The sequence below is a fragment of the Coenobita brevimanus genome, chromosome 23, assembly GCF_032717465.1.
Source record: "Coenobita brevimanus isolate Jiangsu-jjx chromosome 23, ASM3271746v2, whole genome shotgun sequence".
Taxonomy (NCBI): domain Eukaryota; kingdom Metazoa; phylum Arthropoda; class Malacostraca; order Decapoda; family Coenobitidae; genus Coenobita; species Coenobita brevimanus.
The window spans coordinates 45,543,485-45,564,429 of record NC_136976.1 but is presented as its reverse complement, the minus strand read 5'-3'; the positions used below and the strand labels follow the sequence as shown (position 1 = coordinate 45,564,429).

The window sequence follows — 20,945 nt, the reverse complement described above, 5'->3', positions numbered from 1 at the left end:
TATGTATATATATATACAGTAACCCCTCCAATATCCGGATCAATAGAGCCATCGGTAGGTTCGGATATTGGTTTCGTCCGGATATTGGGCCCCAGCTTATGGACTTGTACTTACGGACCCTAACACAGAGAAACACCTATACAACTCCCTCCGGACATGCATAGCACCTATTTAACACCCAAATCACACCAATAAGGCACATAAATGACTGAAATAAATGCAATAGAAACATAAAATGTGGGTTTAGAAGTATGTTCATACATTAATAAACATTCTGGTACTTATGGACTCTAACCGAACCTAACCTAACCGAACTCTGAAAAACACATTCCTACTGCACATGCATGAGGTAAGTTTAGTATGGAAAGAAGTACAGTATGACACTTTCTGGTAAGTATAGTATGGGAAAAAATACAATATGAAACATTCTGGTAAATATAGTATGGAAAATAGTACAACATGAAACATTTTGGCTACTTACAGCAAGTCCCTGGCCACCTCGATGAATAACCGCCTCCTCTCGGACTCTGACAGTAAGAACGATTTCCTGAAGCACTTGCACTACACTCTTCCTGAAGTCTTGCACTGAACTTAGTCACTAACACACAGAAGTCCGTTCTTTTCAGTGTTCACTTTAGTCCAAATAATGTTCCATTAAATTTAAGTGTTGCACATTAACTTTTCCCAAGTTTTTTTAAGTTTCCAAAGCCAAAACAAAGAAGGTTAGTTACGTTAAATTTCTTTTCTACTTAGTCTTTTCTCCCAACTTGAAAACCTTAACACAACACACTGTTTTTTTCACTGCACAACACTCAAAATTCCCGTGTGGTCTAGTGGAGAAGTTCTTGCTGTTTATTCACCGTCAGAGCCCGAGAGTATCACTGGCAGGCGTCCAAGGGGTGCATCGGTGGGTAGTGGTGATGGCGTACCGACTACAGAAGACTCTGAAGACAGCCGCAAACTCACGTCGAGCGGTGACTCCACTGTAGCTGATGTGCTGGGCTGTGGCTCGGAGCATGAGGGCCTGTCTTGGGGAGGCAACGGAGTGGAACCAGGGCTTGGCACAGCGGGGGTCACGGGCCTGAAAAAACTGTCAATCGTTGACTGACGCAAGGACCGACGATTCTGGCGATTGATGATGCGCTGCCGGAAAGCACGCACTTCCTCCACGAGTCCCAAGGGCCCCATCTCCCTGTTGCAGTCCGGGTGTTCCAGGTAGTCTAGGATGAACTCTAGATGTTCCCGGAGTGCGCTCAGCTTGGGGATGGCTGGAGTAGTGTCCTGCTGGGCGGAGCCTGCATCATCATCGCCTTCGTCGTCGGAATCTTCAAGTTCGGGACTGACACCAGCAACCGAAGACGCGATCTCGATATCAGACAACGTCTGATACCCAGGATCGCCCTCGTCGTCGTCCAACCACTCACGAACATCGTCCACATCAACATCGTCGCCGTGCGTACGTAGCCGTGCATGGAAGTCATCCACGTCAAACCCTAGGAAATCGTACTCCACATCTGTTCCGAGAAGCAGACGAGACCAACCATTTTCAAGAGTTTTCACAGGGACTTCCTTCCATGCACTAGCCCAGTTGTACAGCGCAGACTTGATGTTGTAGCGGCGAAGGTTTTCCAAAGTCCGCTTGCCTCGAGTGTCACGTCCTTCCCTGCGCTCGTCCTCGTCCTCGAGAACAACCATCACCTCGTCCAGGAACTTCCGACGGTACAGGCGCTTTGTTGCCACGATCACTCCTTGGTCCATTGGTTGAATGAGTGCAGTCGTATTAGGTGGCAGAAACATGCACCTAATACGGCCATTCTCAGCAACCAAGTCCTTGTCGCACGGGTGGGCAGGTGCATTGTCGAGGAGAAGGAGAGCCTTTACCTGGTCGCGAGGAATTCCCAGTGTCTTCATCTGGTAATGTATGACCTCCTTGACGAAGTGATGGTGAAACCAGTCTTTGAAAATCACAGCTGTGAACCATGCTTTCAAAGAATGGTACCATACGACAGGAAGGACATCCATCACCCCACGAAGGCACCGAGGCTGCTTTGCACGGCCAACAATAACGGGCTTAAGCCGGTGCATGCCGTTAGCATTGGCACAACACAAAGCAGATATCCGTTCCTTAGAAAGCTTGCGGCCAGGTACACGCTTCTCCGTCTCATCGGCGAGAGTGTTCGTTGGCACCGAGCGATAGAATAGGCCAGTTTCGTCAGCGTTATAGACTTGACCGAGAGTGAGGCCCTCCCTGTCGATCAAGCCTTTCACCTTGTGCCGAAACTCGTCCACTCCATCCTCGTTAGCGTCCAATGCTTCGCCATGTGCTTTACGGTTAGTAAGGCCATGTCGTAACTTGAACGCGAAGAGCCAACCCTCGGATGCCTTGAAGTCAAGGGCGTCGTGAAGCCTTGCAAACTTCTCAGCAGCAGCCTTCAGCTCCGTTCCACGTACCATCACACCAGCTGCATGTTGCTGTCGATACCAAATCAACGTGGAGCGGTCGATCTCTGCATACTTGGGGGTAAACATAACCTTCCTCTCCACGTTGCGTTTGCTTCTCGACGAGAAGTCAGCCGTGTACTGCATGAGCTTGTCTCGGGAACGCTTGATATCGAACAAAATCGACCGGGCCAGGTTGAACTCGCGGAGAATGCGAGAGGAAGACCAACCCGCATCAACCTTCTCCAATATCTCCCGTTTCTTCTCCAGAGTCAACACCACTCTCTTCCTTTTCTCAGGAGGCGGGGCCATCATCACACACACTAAGAGTATGGCAGAGAGCAGCAGGAGGCCTTGCAGCAAGTACGGCACCACCACAAAAGCGAGCACGTGGGCAGCCATGGCGAACAGCGCAGGTCTTGTCGCAGTGAGAGACAGGCGGGAAGTGGGGAGGATGCAGCGGCGCTCTATCGGACGTCGGAGGAATGACGAACCAAAACAATGCTCTCACGCGGCGCGCGCGGCAAGTTCAAATTACGGACGACAAAAAAACGATTTTTTTTCCAATTTTTTTTGGATTTTCGGACCATTTTGGGAATGTTTGATCCCAGGACGATAAGGTTCGGTTAGTGGGGATGTTCGGTTATTGGGCGTCCGGATATTAGAGTGATTACTGTATATATATATATATATATATATATATACAGTAATCCCTTTAATATCCCATGTAATACAGCCAAAGGCATGTCCGGGAATTGGTTTTGTCCGGATATTGGGCCCCTGCCTCCTGGACTGGCACTAATGGACCCTAACCCAGCCTAACTTTGAAAGCCACCTAAATATCTCCCTACTGGACATGCATAGCACCTATTTAAGACCCTCTTCACACCAATAATGGACATAAAGCATGAAATAAATGAAAAGGAACCAAAGAATGAGGAATTAGAAGTGACTATGGAAAATATTTAGCAGTGAACAGGGTACTTACAGCACGTCTGTTGCCGCCTCCTCTAAGGCTCTGACAGTGGTGAAAATACTCTTGAAGCATGTACAGTAATCCAGTGTTGTGTTGCACTTAATTCATTGCACTGCGAGTTATACTGTAATTGTCTAACACTGCACATTCTGTTCTTAATTGCACCACACCAGTTTCAACCACCATTTTTTTTTTTTTTTTTTTTTTTTTAATGTGAGGAAGAAGGAACCAAATGCCATGAGCCCGTAATAACTGTTCCTTCCATGAGAAAAACAAAATACAAGAGAGAGCCAGATTCAAGATCCGATCATTTTGAGATGCCTGGACACACTGCGTTTGAAAGACTGGAGATCACAGGATGCAGGAAATACAGACAGAGGGAGACAGTTCCAGAGTTGGCCTGTTGCATAAATGATGGACTGGGAGTAACGGTTAACTCTTGCATTAGAGAGTTGGACAGAAAAGGGATGAGTTTGCTGCTAGAAGGGTGCAACGCACCCATCATAGAGGTGGAAGAATGCAAGCAGACAGTTCAGAGGAACAGTGACCATTGAAGTAGCGACAAAAAAGAGATAAAGATGCAACAGTGTGGCGAAGAGACAGAGGCTGAAGGGAGTCAGTAACAGGAGGAGAGCTAATGAGACAAAAAGCCTTTGACTCCACCCTATTGAGAAGAACTGTATGTGGGGAACCTCCCCACACATGAGAGCTGTACTCGACACAGGGGCGGATAAAATCCGCGAATAAAGTCAACAATTGTGCAGGGGTAAAGAAGGAACGGAGTCGGCTTAGCATATCTAATCTCTTGGATGCAGATTTTACAAGAGATGTAATATGATCTTTCCAAGATAAGTCCCGAGTAAATGAAACCCCAAGCATGTTCAAGAATGATGCAGGATTAAGCTGAATATTATTAAACATTAGTGGGTACCCTGTGGAAGATTTTCTCGGGCTGATAGGTGTAAGAACTGAGTCTTTGATGCATTAAAAACAAGATTATTTTTACTCCAGTCAGTCTGCACTCCACACTTAATCCTTTGCACTCTGGATTCTAGTTTCTTAACACTGCACAACACTGTAAATTCTCATGTGGTCTAGTGGCAAGGTATTGCAGTTATTCACTGTTTATTCACAAAAATGAGCATGTGTGACATCCATTGCGATGAGCATCAACTCCCGATTGTAGTTAGGCGGTAACTGGGGAGGGGGGAGGAAGGAAGAAAGGGGTGAAGGGACAGTAGGTAAACACAGCTGTTTGGCGCTGCATGCCAATTTCAAATTACGGATGGGAAAAAATTTGGATTTTTTTGGATTTTTTTTTTTTTTTTTGGCCATTTTTGGATTCCGAAGGCCCAGGCCCAAAATGTCCAGAAATTGGGGTGTCCAGGAAGTGGACATCCAGTTATTACAGGTATTACTGTATGTGTATGTGTGTGTGTATATATATATACTGTATATATATATCTATATATCTATACAGTAATCCCTGTACTATCCAGACACCCACTTTCCGGACTCTCCACTTACTGGACATTGTGGGCCTGGACCTTCAACGCCCCCCCCCCACCAAAAAAAAAAAAAAAAAAAAAAAAAAAAAATTCCCGCCTGTAATTTGAAGTTGGCACATGGCACCGAACAGCTGTTGTTTATGCAAGGCCCCTTCATCCCTTCCTTCCTCCCCCCTCCCCAATTACCACCTAAACACCGTCGAGAGTATATGTCCATCACAATGGATGCTGCAAGTGCTGGCGTGTTTTTTTTTTTTTTTTTTTTTTTAAGTGTCCGACTCTGGGCATAGGCTTCACAGCCTGCTCTCAAGGCTCAGGAGTCCTCCTACATACCATACACCTCTACATGTCACCACTTCGGCACTAACACCCACTGTCCATATTGAATACATGCTAGGGCTGTCTCATACAGGACTGGTGTACTGGTATTAGCGGGGGTATTTTTACATGTTGGCAGGTCTTCTGCTAGATCAATAAAGTCTGATTTTTAATAAATTCAAATCCTTAAACTGTTCCCTGTCCCAGCCGGGATTTGAACCTGGGTCCGGTAGGACTGCAGGCCACCTTTCTACCGCCTGAGCCACCGCCTCCCCAATAAACAAAGAATAACCTGTAATACCTCGCCACTAGACTACATGGGAATTTACAGTGTTATGCAGTGTTAAGAAATTAGAATTTAGAGTACAAAGGATTAAGTGTGGAGTGCAAAGTGGCGGTTGATACTGGTGGTTGAAACTGGCGTGGTGCAATTAAGAAAAGAATGTGCAGTGTTAAACAATTATAACTCACAGTGCAAAGAATTAAGTGTAGTACAACACTGGATTACTGTACGTGCTTCAAGAGCATTTTCACCACTACCAGAGCCTTGGAGGGGGCGGCCACAGACGTGCTGGAAGTACCCTGTACACTGCTAAATATTTTCCATAATCACTTCTAATTCCTCATTCTCTGCTTCCTTTTCATTTATTTCATGCTTTATGTCCATTATTGGTGTGAATAGTGTCTTAAATAGGTGATACGCATGTCCGGTAGGGAGTTATTTAGGTGGCTTTTAGAGTTAGGCTGGGTTAGGGTCCATAAGTACCAGTCCAGGAGTCAGGGGCCCACCATCCGGACGGGACCACTTTCCGGACATGCCTTTGGCTCTATTACATCGGACAGTGGAGAGATTACTGTACATACATATACAGTATATGCATATATATATATATACAGTAATCTTCCCATTATCCGAAGTAACAGAACCAAAGGCGTGTCCAGAAAGTGAGCCCATTCGGATGGTGGGCCCCTGCCTCCTGGACTGATACTAATGGACCCTAACCCACCCTAACACAGAAAAACATCTACATAACTCCTACTGGACATGCATAGCACCTATTTAAGGCCCTATTCACGCAAATAAGGGACATGAAAGAGTGAAATAGATGCAAAGGAACCAGAGAATGAGGTTTTAGAGGTGAGTATGGAAAATACAGTACACTATTTGGCATTATTCTGGGTACTTATAACAAGTCCATGGCCATCTCGATGAATAATCCACCTCCTCTCAGAAGCTGACAGTAAAAAAGGTGCACCTAAAGCACCTACAGTAATCCAGTGTTGCACTGCACTTAGTCATTTGCACTCTGAATTCTAATTTCTTAACACTGTGCATTCTTTTTTCACTTGCGCTTTACTGTACTTGATTCTCACCACTGCTGGACTCTGCACTTAATCATTTGCACTCTTATTTCTAATTTCTTAACACTGTGCATTCTTTTCTCACTTGTGCTCTATTGTACTGTACTGTAACCAGTGTTGCACTCTGCACTTAAGTCTTTGAACTCTGAATTCAAATTTCTTAACAGTGTGCATTGTTCTTTACACTGCACAACACTGTAAATTTCCATGTGGTCTAGCAGCAAGTTTTTGCTGTTAATTTGAGGTCAGAGTCCAAGAGTAGGTATTGCAGGTGGCTGAGGGGCACATGACTGGGACGTGATGATGAATTACCCACTGCAGACGACTCTGAAGACAGGTGCAAACTCACGTCCAGTGGCGACTCCACCGTGGCTGATGTGCTGGGCTATGGCTCGGAGGTGGAAGGCCTGTCCTGGGTAGGCAGCGGTGTGGAGCCAGGGCTGGGCACAGTGGGGGTAATGGGCCTGAAAAAACTGTCAATGGTTGACTGACGTAAGGAATGACGATTCTGGCGATTGACGATGCGCTGCCTAAGAGCACGCACTTCCTCCACAAGTCCCAAGGGCCCCATCTCCCTGTCGCAGTCCGGGTGCTCTAGGTAGTCGAGAACAAACCTGACTTGCTCCTGGAGTGCGTTCAGCTTGGGGATGGCTGGAGTAATGGAACGCTGAGAGAAGTCCACATCATCGTCGCTGTCCTTGTTGGAATCTGCAAGATGGGTACAGTCATCTTGCGTAAAGTGCGTGAATATGGGTGACACAGCCTGTTGCACTTTATAAGTTCACACTTTGCGAAGCATGGGATCCCATGTTAAAACGGCTTTATGGGTGACACATCCTGAATTTTCTATTATTGATTCATCAATACCTATCCTTAACTAAAATGCAAAAGTAAAAACTTACAATGAAAACATGCAAGAGTAATACTGCATATTTTTTATGAAAATTCAAGACCTTACCAGCATTGTACAGAGGGTAGATAATGCGAATTGCTGTTGTGGTACCTGAGGCTGAAACTGAATCAAAATACTCAACAGCTGTTCTGCACGGGGCTCCATTCTGTGCCTCGCCTTCACTCTCATCATTACTGGAGGGGTTTTGGCTCTCTTTTATTTATTTATTTTTTTTCTTGACACGAACAGTTTGTGGGCTCTTAGCCTTTGGTTCCTTCTTTCTTGCATTAAACGAAAAAAAAAAAAGATAATCCACCGTCTCCACCCTCAGTACACTCATACCCGTGAAAAATCCTTTTGGTAATGAATCATTCTGAACCATTACCGATCGATTTTATGGTAATTAATCATCCTGAATCATTACCAATAAAATTTTTGGTAATTAACCATTCTGAATCATTACCGATAAAATTTTTTATTACCAAATTGCCTCACATTTCGTAATGAAAAATACCTAATGGCAACCCTAGTGACAATTGCGCTAGTGATTAATGAATATTCTTAAAGCACAATATTATGTGGCCAGTTTAATGGAATGCACATCGCAGTTTGCACTAGGTTAGGTGCTGCCTGTTGCTGCTCCAGGATACCTTCAAAGTCCAGGTTAGACACTACACACATTATGTCATCATCCTGCTGCTGTGGCCACCATTCACTCACACACCAGCTGCACCCCACCACACATACTCACCAGCCCCACCCTTACCCATCGCATGCTACAAATTATGCTCTCGAGTTGCGAGAGAATACCGTATTTGCCTCAGTTTTTCATGCCCGTCACACATTGCAAGTAGCAAACGCACTTTCTAAAAAACTGATTATTGTCAGACCCCCACTGCACATTAGGCGAGCTGCACTTTGGGAAGGCGCACCTAAGGCAAGATGACTGTACTTGTACCGGCAACTGAAGATGCAATCTCGATATCAGACATGATCTGATACCCAGGATCGCTCTCGTCGTCATCAAACCACTCACGCACTTCATCCACGTCAACATAGTCACCAGCCGCACGAAGAAGTGCATGGAAGTCATCCACATAAAAACCTTGAAAATCATGCATCACATCGGCTCTGAGAAGGAGACGAGACCAACTACAGGCATACCTCGGTTTAACGATCTAATTGGTTGGGTAAAACCCCATCGTCAGGCGCGGTATCATTTATCGGGGTACTTTTAACGTGTATTTCAATGTGGACCATTTACCAGCCTTGGGTTTCCCCCAAAACCAAGTAAAAAACCCAACCAGATGAGCCCAAAAACAGGTTTAAAGGCAATCTAAATGGTCTAACAGCTGTCAAGGATGCTAACCCAAGCCTAACACCTGTAAATAACTCACTGAAAGCAACAAATAAAGCCTGAAAATCATAAGGAACAGGTTAGAGAATATCAAACACCTATCATCAATTACTTTTCGTAAGTCCATGTCCAGTCCTGGTCATCATCCTTCCTATCCCCCCCGAGGCTAGGGGACATGTGGTGCTCCCAACACTCAATCCCCCTCCTCAAAGCCCTCAAACCCTATCGCCAGGGAAGGGTCAGAGGTGGGTGTCAATGGAGTGCGATGCAACGACTCAGGCGAAGGCAATGGAGTGCGATGCGATGACTCAGGTGGAGGTGATGGGGTGTGGTGCGCTGGCTCAGGCAGTGGTGATGAAGTGCGATGCGATGGCTCTGCGGGTGGCGATGGGGTGCGATGCGATGACTCAGGTGGAGGTGATGGGGTGTGGTGCGCTGGCTCAGGCAGTGGCGATGAAGTGCGATGCGATGGCTCTGCGGGTGGCGATGGAGTGCGATGCGATGATAGAGGAGGTGGTGTGGGAGACAGCTGTGATGTCCAGTGAGGTGGCAAGGGAGACTGCTGCAATGAATGATGACATAGCGATGGAGTCAGTTGCAGTGGCCCTCGTTGTGGCAAAGGAGACAGACAGTTGCCGAAGTGGTGTGGGAGATGGAGGGTGGGACGAGGAAGGCAGCGATGGAATGGCAGAGTGCCTTAGTGGCGACACAGGAGATGGTGATTGGCTGGAGGTTAGGTCCAGCACAACAGGCCGAGCACGTCCTCGGCGGGAGGTGTCCCTCAGTGATTTTCTGCTGGTTGAAGGCTGGGGAGATGCTCTGCTCGTCAAGGGCTGGGGAGAGCCCATGTGACTTGCTGGTCTGGTGGGGGCCTGCTTAAATATGGCTGTGATCATTGTCTGCCTGGCCACCCTCTTCTTCTCCTCCAGCATTGTCCTGTAGACTTTCATACCCTCCTCGAGCCAATTAGCTGTGTCCCTACTTCGTCCTGGGACGGGGTCGTGTGTTTTCATTAGGTCTATAATCTCGTCCAGCTTCGTTAGCATCTCCTTGAGGATCTTGATATTCAGAGCTCAGACCTCAGGCACAACCTCCTCCTCCTATGCCTCCTGGTGTGCCTGCTGGATCTCCATATTCAGGAGCTTCTCATTGCTGAGCTCCTCCCTGTGGCTCTCGAGAACCTCCTCCACGTCATCCTCGTCAACCTCTCCAAAGCCCGCCTTGTGCGACAACTCGACAATGTCCTGCCACAGACACTCAACAAGCGGAGGTTGCACGCCCTCGGGAAGCCGGTGAAGGAGTGAACACACTGGCCACAGCTTCCGCCACACACCGTTCATTGTTGCCTGGCTCACCTTGTTCCATGCTGCAGTTATATTCTCCAGGGCATGGCACATGTTGTACCCTCTCCAGAACTGCTGTACTGTTGTCCTGTTGTCACAGTCGCAGGCCCTTACCAACTGCTTCATTATGCGGCGGAGGTAATAGGCCTTAAAGGCAGTGATCACTCCTTGGTCCATTGACTGCAACAAAGACGTGGTGTTAGGGGGTAGGAACACCACCGCAATATTGCTGGCCCATTCCTTCATTGCGGGTGGGTGGCTAGGCACGTTATCCACCACCAGGAGAAATCTGTTCGCCAGATTTTCACGAGACGCATACCTCTTCAGCACACAAGAGGTACGAGTGAAAATACGACGAACAGATATCTGAAGTCAACCAAGCCTTCTTGTTCAACCTCCAGATAACCCAAGGTTCTCCTCAACACACCCCACCAGAGCCCTGGGGTTTCCGGGTGGTAGACTAGGAGCGGCTTCAACTTGAGGTTGACCTCAGCATTGCCCCCCAGCAGCAGTGTCAGCCGGTCCTTTGAGGCCTTGAATCCTGGCGTAGACCTTTCCTCCATTGCAAGATATGTCTTGGAGGACATTCTCTTCCAAAAGAGCCCAGTCTCATCAAAATTCAAGACTGCTTCGCACTATAGCTATCCTCCACAATGATGCATTTCAGCTCATCAGGAAATGCTGCCGCCACCACTGTATCTGCAGTCGCCACCTCACCGTACATCTGCATGTGGTGGAGATTTGCTCGCCTCTTAAACCGGTCAAACCACCCATGACTAGCCTTTAAGGTCTCGCTTTCATCAAGCTCATGCCTGACCTTTAGCTCATCCCAGAGCGGGACAGCCTTAGTGCTCATGGGTGCCTTGCGCTGGTTCTGATCTTCCACCCATATGCACAGCATCCGCTCCAGCTCCTCCATCACAAGCTTTTGTTGGCGGGTGATACGTGAGGCAGATAAGGTTGCAACTTCCCTAGCAGCAGCCTTAATGGCCTCCTTCTTCTTTATGATCATGGAGACAGTCGACTGGGCCAGGTGGAGAGCCGAGGTGATAGAACACGCACCTTTGCCTTTGTCATGCCACTTAAGGATGTCCAATTTCACCTCCAGTGACACAGTCTTACATACACGCTTTGCAGGAACATCACCAGCACCACCACTGGCAGGCCGCTTACCACCACGACTCTGGCCTCCACCATCACCACCACTAGCCCCACCATGTGCAGCACCCATACCAGACATTATCTCATTTATTTCAGCCCAATATCACACAATATTGCACTCCACTCACAATTAGTATCATTGCTCTACTCATGGCACTGGTCAAACACAGTTACAATGTACTATGATAGCAACTTGTGTAATGTTGGTGATGCAATAAAATGCGTGGCGGGCGAGTGTAAGGGAGATCCTCACTCTGAGATGGCCAGTGCGAGAAGAGTGATATGGGTGAGCGCGGGGTTAGCGATGGCCATGGGGCCTGCATGAGCATTTCTGCACATCCTGGAAGGCGGGCAGGCTCAGCTGGCCACGGGAACGTGCGCAATTCAAAATTTTGGTCCGTTATTTGCGTGCGCAACATCGGAGGGCCCATCGTTACATTGGGGCTCGCCCATCTGGTATTGGAGCCTGGTGCTATTTGTACCCCCATCACTAAGCTGAGGTATTGCATTTAGGGGTATCGTATATCGGGGCCTTACTGTATTTTCCAGAGTCTTGACAGAGACTTCCCTCCATGCATTGGCCCAGTTGTAGATGGCAGACTTGATGTTGTCGCTTCGAAGGTTTTCCAAAGTCTGCCGACTTTGCATGTCCCGTCCCTCCCTGCGCTTGTCCTCGTCCTCGAGAACAACCATCACCTTGTCCAGGAACTTCTGATGGTACAGTCTCTTCATTGCCACAATCACTTCTTGGTCCATTGGTTGGATGAGAGCAGCTGTATTAGGTGGCAAAAACATGCACCTAATGCAGCCATTCTCAGCCACCAACTCCTTGTCAGACGGATGCGCAGGTGCATTGTCAAGAAGAAAGAGGGCCTTTACCTGGTTGAACGGGATTCCCTGTGGTAATGGACGACCTACTTGACGAAGTGGTGGTGAAACCAGTCATTGAAGACCTTCGCTGTGAACCAAGCCTTCACAGAATGGTACCAAATGACAGGAAGGGCATCCATCACCCCACAAAGACACCGATGCTGCTTTGTACAGCCAACAATAATGGGCTTGAGCTGGTGCATGCCATTAGCACTGGCACAACACAGCAGATATCCGTTGCTTGCAAACCTTGCAGCTAGGTACATGCTTCTCCGTCTCCTCGGCTAGAGCGTTCGTTGGCATCGAGCGATAGAACAGATCAGTTTCATCAGTGTTGTAGACTTGAATGAGAATGAGGCCTTCCCTGTCGATCAAGCCCTTCACCTTCTGGCGAAACTTCTCTACTCCCTCCTTGTTGGCGTCCAGAGCTTCACCATGGGCCTTACGTTTGGTAAGGCCATGCAGTAACTTGAAAGCGAAGAGCCAACCCTCGAAAGCTTTTAAGTCTGGGGTGTCATGTAACCTTGTGAACTTTTCAGCAGCAGCCTTCAGCTTCATACCACGCACCAGCACACCAGCAGAACATTGTTGATGATACCAAATCAGCATGGAGCGGTCAATTTCTGCAATAGTGAACATAACCTTCCTCTCCACGTTGCATTTGGTCTTCGATGCGAAGTCAACTGTGTGCTGGATAAGCTTGTCCCGGGATCTCTTGATATCAAACAATGTAGAGGGGGCCAGGTTGAATTCACGGAGGATGTGTGACGTCGACCATCCCGCGTCCACCTTGTCCAATATCTCCTTCTTCTTCTTCAGAGTCAGAACCACTCGTTTCCTCTTCTTGGGCAGCGGGGCCATCATCACACACACGAAGAAGAGACAGGAGAGGAACAGCGGAGCCTGCAGCATGTAGGGCACCACCACAAAAGTGAGCACGTGGGCGGCCATGGTGACGAGCGTGCACTCACGATGATGGACAGACGGGAAATGGGGAGGAGGCAGCGTTGCCCTCCTGGACGTTGGCGGAACTATGTGGCAAAATATAGCTGGTCCATGCTGCGCATGGGGGGGGGGGATCAGATTTTTAAATTTTCTTTTACGTTTTTTGGGCAATTTAGGGGTTATGAAGTCCCGGGCCCAAAATGTCTGGGTAGTGGGCATCCGGATAATAAAGGGATTACTGTATACTGTATATACAGCCTATCCTCGCCTAATGGTTTGCTGTAATGCGATATTTCTCTGACATGGCATGATTTTGCAGAAAAAAATAAACATTCTAACGTGGGAACTGTCAGCATAACATGGTAAACTGAATCCTGAGTTGAGCTGAGTTACTAGGAGTTCATCTTTGACAGCGACCCTTCCCTTGCTAGAGGTAACGACATAATTAAGCAGATTGTTGATGCAGTCAGCGTCTACCATCGCATGCACACCGACCGAGTAAACCACTGTAAACAGTCACTGATCACCTGTTACTTTGCAAAAAAGCTGCCACTGGTCTACGGCAAGCAGATATCCAGCGACAGCAGGATGAAGAAGCTATGGAGGACCTAGAAAGTGATGTTTGGAGTGCTGAAAGTGAAACAGACTCTGATGGATTTTAGTGTGTGCTCTCCCCCTATACCTCATCTCTGGCGATGTGTGTCTGCTCTTCACCTCACGTAAGGTACAGTACAATATATAAAAAACTCCTATTAACCTAATGTATTTTTTATAACCATATTAATGCTTTTAGGAGATTTAAATTGTGAGGTATAATAAAAATTTTTCATCACAAGTGGGGAAAAAGTGAACTTTGGGCAGGGTGCGGAAGGAAATAGGGGTTTTCAGGAGTCCCTGTAACCCGATATTTGCCTAATGTGACGTCGGTGCAGAAGCAGATACAGTACCCTCGCGTCCAACATGCATTAGTCCAGCACGATTCGGGTCCAGCACGGAGAGCAATTAATTAGTATTATTTAATACGATTTAATTACTGCAACAAGAGTGTGTTAGCATAACACGAACAGAGCTCCGAGAAGTGGGCGAAATTCGCAGAGTTCACTCTAGCACGATCACCCCCGGTCCAACACGGTCATACTGGACATTCCCATGATGATGATAGATATTGAAAACTTCTGATCAAGTAGCCTTCCCCGCCCGCTATCGTGACGTGATCGTGATGCCGCCCAATTAAAAACGCTCCTGGTGTCACGTGATGTTTTGTTTAAATTTCTCCCGCCACAGCGCCACTCAGTCGCACAATTGCATTGGAAGGTGCTTTTTTCTTGCTGCATTTTCTGCCCTTGTTACTGCATTTTACCCTGCTCACGATGCCTAGGAAGCCTTCTGAGAACCCCAAGAAGCGTCGGCACCTCCCTCAGGCCACCAAGCTAGAAAGCATCGAGAGGAAGAAGAAAGGGGAGAGGAAAGTTGACATTGCCAAGGCCTACGACATGAATGAAGCCAACATGATCATAATAAAAAACTAAGACAAGATCCTGGCAGCCGAAGGCTATCACACGGCACTTCATACCAAGTTTGCCGAGGACACGATGGTAAATCGGAACGGTAACGTGGTAAAATTGCCGACGATACCACAGGCATTTGGAATTCATCTGGATGGATTCCTGCCGAGGATACGATGGGCAAAACAGTGTGACCAAAACCCAGGCGACTCAACAGAGAATGTATCGTACTACAGCATTGAACATTTAGCCTGACACTGAATACATATTAATATTATAGAATAAATATCAATTGTTTTGAAACCCTTCTCATCGGCGTGCGTACCAGTTTATAAACAAAGTTGCTTCTCCTTATTCTCTACCGAGTCAGCGACAGCGATCACTTTCCACACTCACGAGACGGGGCTCTGGCAACAGTGTGAGAAGAATGCACTTTGCTGAGGATTACAGTGCTAGGACAGGCAGAAGCAGGATCTTCCATGGCTGTGGACGAAGCTAGTGATTCTGAGTGTGATTTCGAAGGATTTATGAGGGAGGTTGAGGAGGAGCAACAGCCATTACCCGCTAGTGACGCCAGTAGCCATCCTCCGGGGACCCAGTAGGACTACCTACAGCCTTGGATACCACCTTCCATTCCCAGCAAGCCCACCAACACTATCCTGAAAGGTTAGTTATCATTCATAGCACAGTACCATTTATTATAATTACAATAGTACCAATATATGTATAGGTATATGGTAGGTATTTAGGGTGACTTTTCTAGGGCTGCTGACATAATTCATTTTTCCCCATAAGCTCTATTGTTAGTCCAACACGTTTTTGGTCCAACACGTGACCCATGCATGACAATATTACCGTGCTGGACGCGAGGGTACTGTAGCCGCATTAAGCGAAGACAGACTGTGTATATATATATATATATATATATATATATATATATATATATATATATATATATATATACTGTATATATATATATATATATATATATATATATCAGTATATATATATATACTGTATACAGAATACACCATCTAATCCTGTGTTGTCCCATGAGGAGTGTAGGAACCTGGGACTAGGCAAGATGGTCCTGACATTTAAGATGAGACTGACCAGCCTCACTCATCCCTGAGTGGCATTGGATGAGCAATAAACCCCAACCATTCCTTGGATATAAACCTACAGAGACCCAATCTGGCTGAAGCCCCTTAATTACCCACATATATACAGTACAGATAGATGGATAGACATATTGATTGAACAGTTGGGGCATAATGTTAGGATGGAGGATGGCAAATGTGCATAAAGGATGACAAGTGTGAACAATGGGGGCAGAGTTGCAAGCATTAAAAAAAAAAACTGGGATGAGCCAATGAGGTCATAAAGTATGACCTCAGGGATATGGGACTGAATAGGGAGGCTGCCAGCATGGAGACCTGCCATTAGGTGACCAAGGTTGAGATATGGAACCATGCTGGGAAGAGAGAGAGAGAGAGAGAGAGAGAGAGAGAGAGAGAGAGAGAGAGAGAGAGAGAGAGAGAGAGAGAGAGAGAGACAGACAGACAGAGAGAGAGAGAGACAGAGAGAATTATCTCTTATCCTAACTTACTTGGGGTGTGTGAGAGAGAGAGAGAGAGAGAGAGACAGACAGACAGACAGAGAGAATTATCTCTTATCCTAACTTACCTGGGGTGTGTGACAGAGAGAGAGAGAGAGAGAGAGAGAGAGAGAGAGAGAGAGAGAGAGAGAATTATTATCCTGTGCTCCTGACCTGATGATTGTGGACTGGGTGCTGATACTGATGAACCTGGTGAGCCAGATGATGCAAGACTCCACTTGAGCAGCCTGGAGTTTGTGGCATGTCGTGGTGGTCCTTGTGAGGCCCCTGGCAAGATCTTGCGCCCTGGTGGCATAGCAGCTGGCACTACACCACCAGTTGGGGATATGTGGGGCGGCACCATACTCCTCATTGTCTCAAGGACGAAGTTGCTGCCAGCCCCAAAATCCTTGAGGGAAAACAATTATACTACTGTAATGGTGACCTAAACCCCACTGAAGTCCTTCACTATAGGCCATATCCTTAAACCTAATGTAGGGCCTTTCCAAAGGGCCCTAGCTGTATCAAAACAGTAAGTTAAAAAGTAGGGAAAGATTTCCCTCAATATGCAGTTGTTCAAAACTTCTAAGGGGAAGCAAATCCTACATTTTATTATTCATAACAAAGTGGCCAGGTACCTGCTGGGAACACAGAATAATGTAACTATCTATTTATCTAGCTATTGCCAGACGCCTTAATCCCACAAGGGGTGGCTACAGACAATTCGCCTCCATGTCTCCCTGTCCCCCGGCCATGTCATTGCCCCGCTCCCAGCTCACACACCCCTCTCTCATATACCTTTCCACTCCATCCCTCCATCTCATCCTTGGCCTCCCCCTCCCTCTACCTCCCTCCACCTCACTCATATACACCCTCCTCATCAGTCTCTCACTCTCCATACTCTCCACATGGTCAAACCACTTCAATGTGTTTCTCCTAATGCTTCCTATCACATCCACATCCACACCACAATGCTCCTTCACTTCTTCATTTGTCAGTCTGTCTCTCCATGTGACTCCACATGCCCCTCTCAAATAACTCATTTCCACTGCTCTCACTCTTGACTTCTGTCCTTCCATCAAGGTCCAAGCTTCACTTCCATACATTAGAGTTGGCATCATAACACTGTCATGTAGCAACTTTTTCACTTCCATGCTCACTTCCCAGTATCTTATCACTGCTTTCAAGGAACCAGCAACTTTTCTTCCTAGTTGTACCCTTTCAAGCACTTCACCCATCAATGTTTTCAAGGAACCAGCAACCTTTCTTCCTTGTACCCTTTCAAGCACTTCACCCACTAAACTTCCATCCTTACTCATCACACTACCCAAGTACTTAAATGTACTCACACTTTCCATTTCCTCCTCATCCAGCCTCACTGTACATTCACTGACTTCACTTCTCTTGAAGACCATAACTTTACTCATCCCTACATTCACCTTTAGATTCCGCTTCTTACACACTCTCCCAAACTCATCCACCAAGCCTTGCAGCTCCCCTTGTCTTCAACTAACAACACAGTATCATCTGCAAACAACAGTACAGGGAGTTTCCAAACATTGCCCTCTCTCACTAGGGCCACTCCAACATCCACTGCCATGCCTTGTATCTCGTTTAAAACCCCGTCCATATACAGACTGAACAACAATGGAGACATGAAACATCCTTGCTTCAATCCAACCTTCAAACAGGAAAATTCGGTCAGTTCACTATCCACACGTGCTGCAGCCTTAGCACCCTCATATATACTCTTCACAGCTTTCAGCAACTTCACATCTACTCAATATATTCTTAATACTTTCCACAATCCTTGTCTATTCACCCTGCCATGTCTGTCTATCTATCTATTGCAAGATGCCTTAATACCTTATACAGGGTGGCCACAAACAAATCACCTCCATGTCCCCCTGACCCCCGCCATTTCACTGCCCTGCTCCCAATTCACACCCCTCTCTCTCATATACCTCTCCACTTCATCCCTCCATCTCATCCTTGACATCCCCCTCCCTCCACCTCACCCACATACACTCTCCTCATCAGTCTCTCACCCTCCATCCTCTCCACATGGCCAAACCACCTCAATGTGTTTCTCCTAATGCTTCCCCTCACATCCACATCCACACCACAACACTCCGGCACATCCTTATTTGTCAGTCTGTCTCTCCATGTGACTCTACAGGCTCCTCTCAAATAACTCATTTCCACTGCTCTCACTCTTGTGTCCCTCCAACAACGTCCAAGCTTCACTTCCATATGTTAGAGATGGTATCACAATACTGTCATGTAATAACTTTTCACTTCCATGCTCACTTCCCTGTGTCTTATCACTGCCTTCAAGGAACCAGCAACCTTTCTTCCTTGTTGTACCCTGTCAAGCACTTCACCCTCTAAACTCCCATCCTTACTCATCACACTACCCGAGTACATAAACATACTCACATTTTCCATTTCCTCCTCATCCAGCCTCACTGTACATTCACTGACTTCACTTCTCTCGAAGACCATAACTTTACTCTTCCCTACATTCACCTTTAGATTCTGTTTCTTACACACTCTCCCAAACTCATTCACCAAGCCTTGCAGCTCCCCTTCGTCTTCACTTAACAAAACAGAATCATCTGCAAACAACAGTACAGGGAGTTTTCAAACACTGCCCTCTCTCATTAGGGCCACTCCATCATCCACTGCCCTACCTTGTACCTCTTTTATAACCCCATCCATACACAGATTGAACAACCATGGAGACATGACACATCCCTGTTGCAACCCAACCTTCAAACAGAAAAACTCACTTGGTTCACTATCCACATGCACTGCAGCCTTAGCACCCTCATATATACTCTTCACAGCCTTCGACAACTTCCCATCTACTCCATATATTCTTAACACTTTCCTCAATCCTTGTCTATTCACCCTGTCATATGCTTTCTCCAAATCCATGAAGGCTACATACAACTTCTTTCCCTTCGCTAGAAACTTTTCCACTTAAGATTTAAGAATGATCTACAAACCTCTTCCCTTCCTATGCCTCCCTGTTCTTCTCCAACTAATTCCTCTGTTATTCCCCTAACTCTGTCAATAAGTATCCTACCATATACTTTTCCTATTACACCGAGAAGACAATTGACCCTATGATTACCACACACTTCTTTTTCCCCTTTCCCTTTGTACTAGGGAATAATTATACCTGACTTCCAATCTTCCAGGACTCTACCTTTCTCCCAGGCCAATCTGTACATCTTCCACATCCATTCTACTACTATCTCGTCTCCATGCTTCAGCATTTCACCAAACACTCCATCAATTCCTGGGGCTTTCCCCATTTTGACTTTCTTCATTGGTTCCACAACTTCCATCCTACTGATTTCTTCCTGTCTTCTCACCTCCTTCCTTCTCCCAGCCATTCCCCAGCCATTATACTTGCATTACTTTCATTCTCTACGTTCAATAATTCCTTAAAGTGTTCTCTCCATCTGCTCACTTTTTCTCCCTTCTCAACTAGTAATCTATCATTTTTATCTTTCACTTTCCTACTTCACTGCCACCCTGTCTGACTCTCTTTACCTCTTTCCACACAATCGCCCACATTTGTAGTCCAACTTTCAGTCTTACCCACAAAAACCTTGAGCCAACTTATCCATACTCTCTTGTATTCTCCTTCCATCTGGAATAGTTGGTGAGTGAGGTGTGCCTGGTGAGATAGATGTGAATGGCAGTGAATTAGTGGACATTTGTGCTGGGAGGTGGTTGATGATAGCCAATATCCTCTTCAGGCACAAAATGATCCACAGGTATACATGGCACGTGATGAGAAGGGTGGGTGGTGAACTGAATAAAAGGACGGCAATGATTGATTATGTGTATGTGGATGAAAGGATGCGAAAATGTGTAATGGATGCAAGAGCTTACAGAGGTTGGGGGAGTAGACTTTCTGACCATTACTTGGTGGTGGCTAGAATCAAGATCCAAATAAGATGAAGAAATAAATGAAGAGAAAGATGAGAAGAAGGCGTATTTGTAAGGAGAGTCGAAAGGTTACAAGTGGATGAGAAAAAGGCAGAGTATAAGAGAGAAGTGGAGAAACGATTGGGCAAATATGAAGTGGAGCAGATGCAGGACGTGGAAGGTGTGTGCAGGATATTCACAGAAGAAATATGTGCAGCACGTGATGTGGTGTGTGAGATGAAGAGAAGACGGAGGGGGGTGCAAGGAACAGCGTGGTGGACTGAAGAGATGAGACAGGCTGTGTCACAAAAGAAGAAAGCATACGATGAATGGATGAGAAATAGGGGCGTGGAAGAAGTTGAGAGGCGGAAGAGAGAGTTATACGTATAAAGAAAGAGAGAGGTGAAAAGATTAGTAAGAGAGAGTAAGAAGGGAGTGGAAGAGGAATTTGGAAGGAATCTAAGTGTAAAGTGGAGGGATTTAAGAAAATTTCTGGAAAGAGGTGAAAAGAGTAAGACAAGGTGGAAGTGAAGTTAGCAGGGGAGTGAAAGATAAAAATGGTAGATTACTAGTGGAGAAGGGAGAAAAAGTGAGCTGATGGAGAGAACACTTTAATCCCTAAACCGGGGGCTTCTTTTGCTTTGACTTGCGGCTCCCGCAGGCATATTTGCGCTCCGACAGACTCTCTAAAAATATTTGCCAAAAATCAGTTATTAGTCCTAGAATA

General features: G+C 46.5%; 1 protein-coding gene across 1 annotated transcript in view; it reads right to left on the bottom strand.

Moving 5' to 3' along the window:
* LOC145392688 (ankyrin repeat and SAM domain-containing protein 6-like) overlaps window positions 1-20,945 on the bottom strand; it is a 320,191-nt gene that overhangs the window by 62,384 nt on the left and 236,862 nt on the right. Inside the window, exon 10 of the mRNA XM_080266995.1 lies at window positions 16,448-16,682. Within this exon, the coding sequence (XP_080123121.1) occupies window positions 16,448-16,682 (235 nt within the window). The remainder of the gene's footprint in view (window positions 1-16,447; window positions 16,683-20,945) is intronic.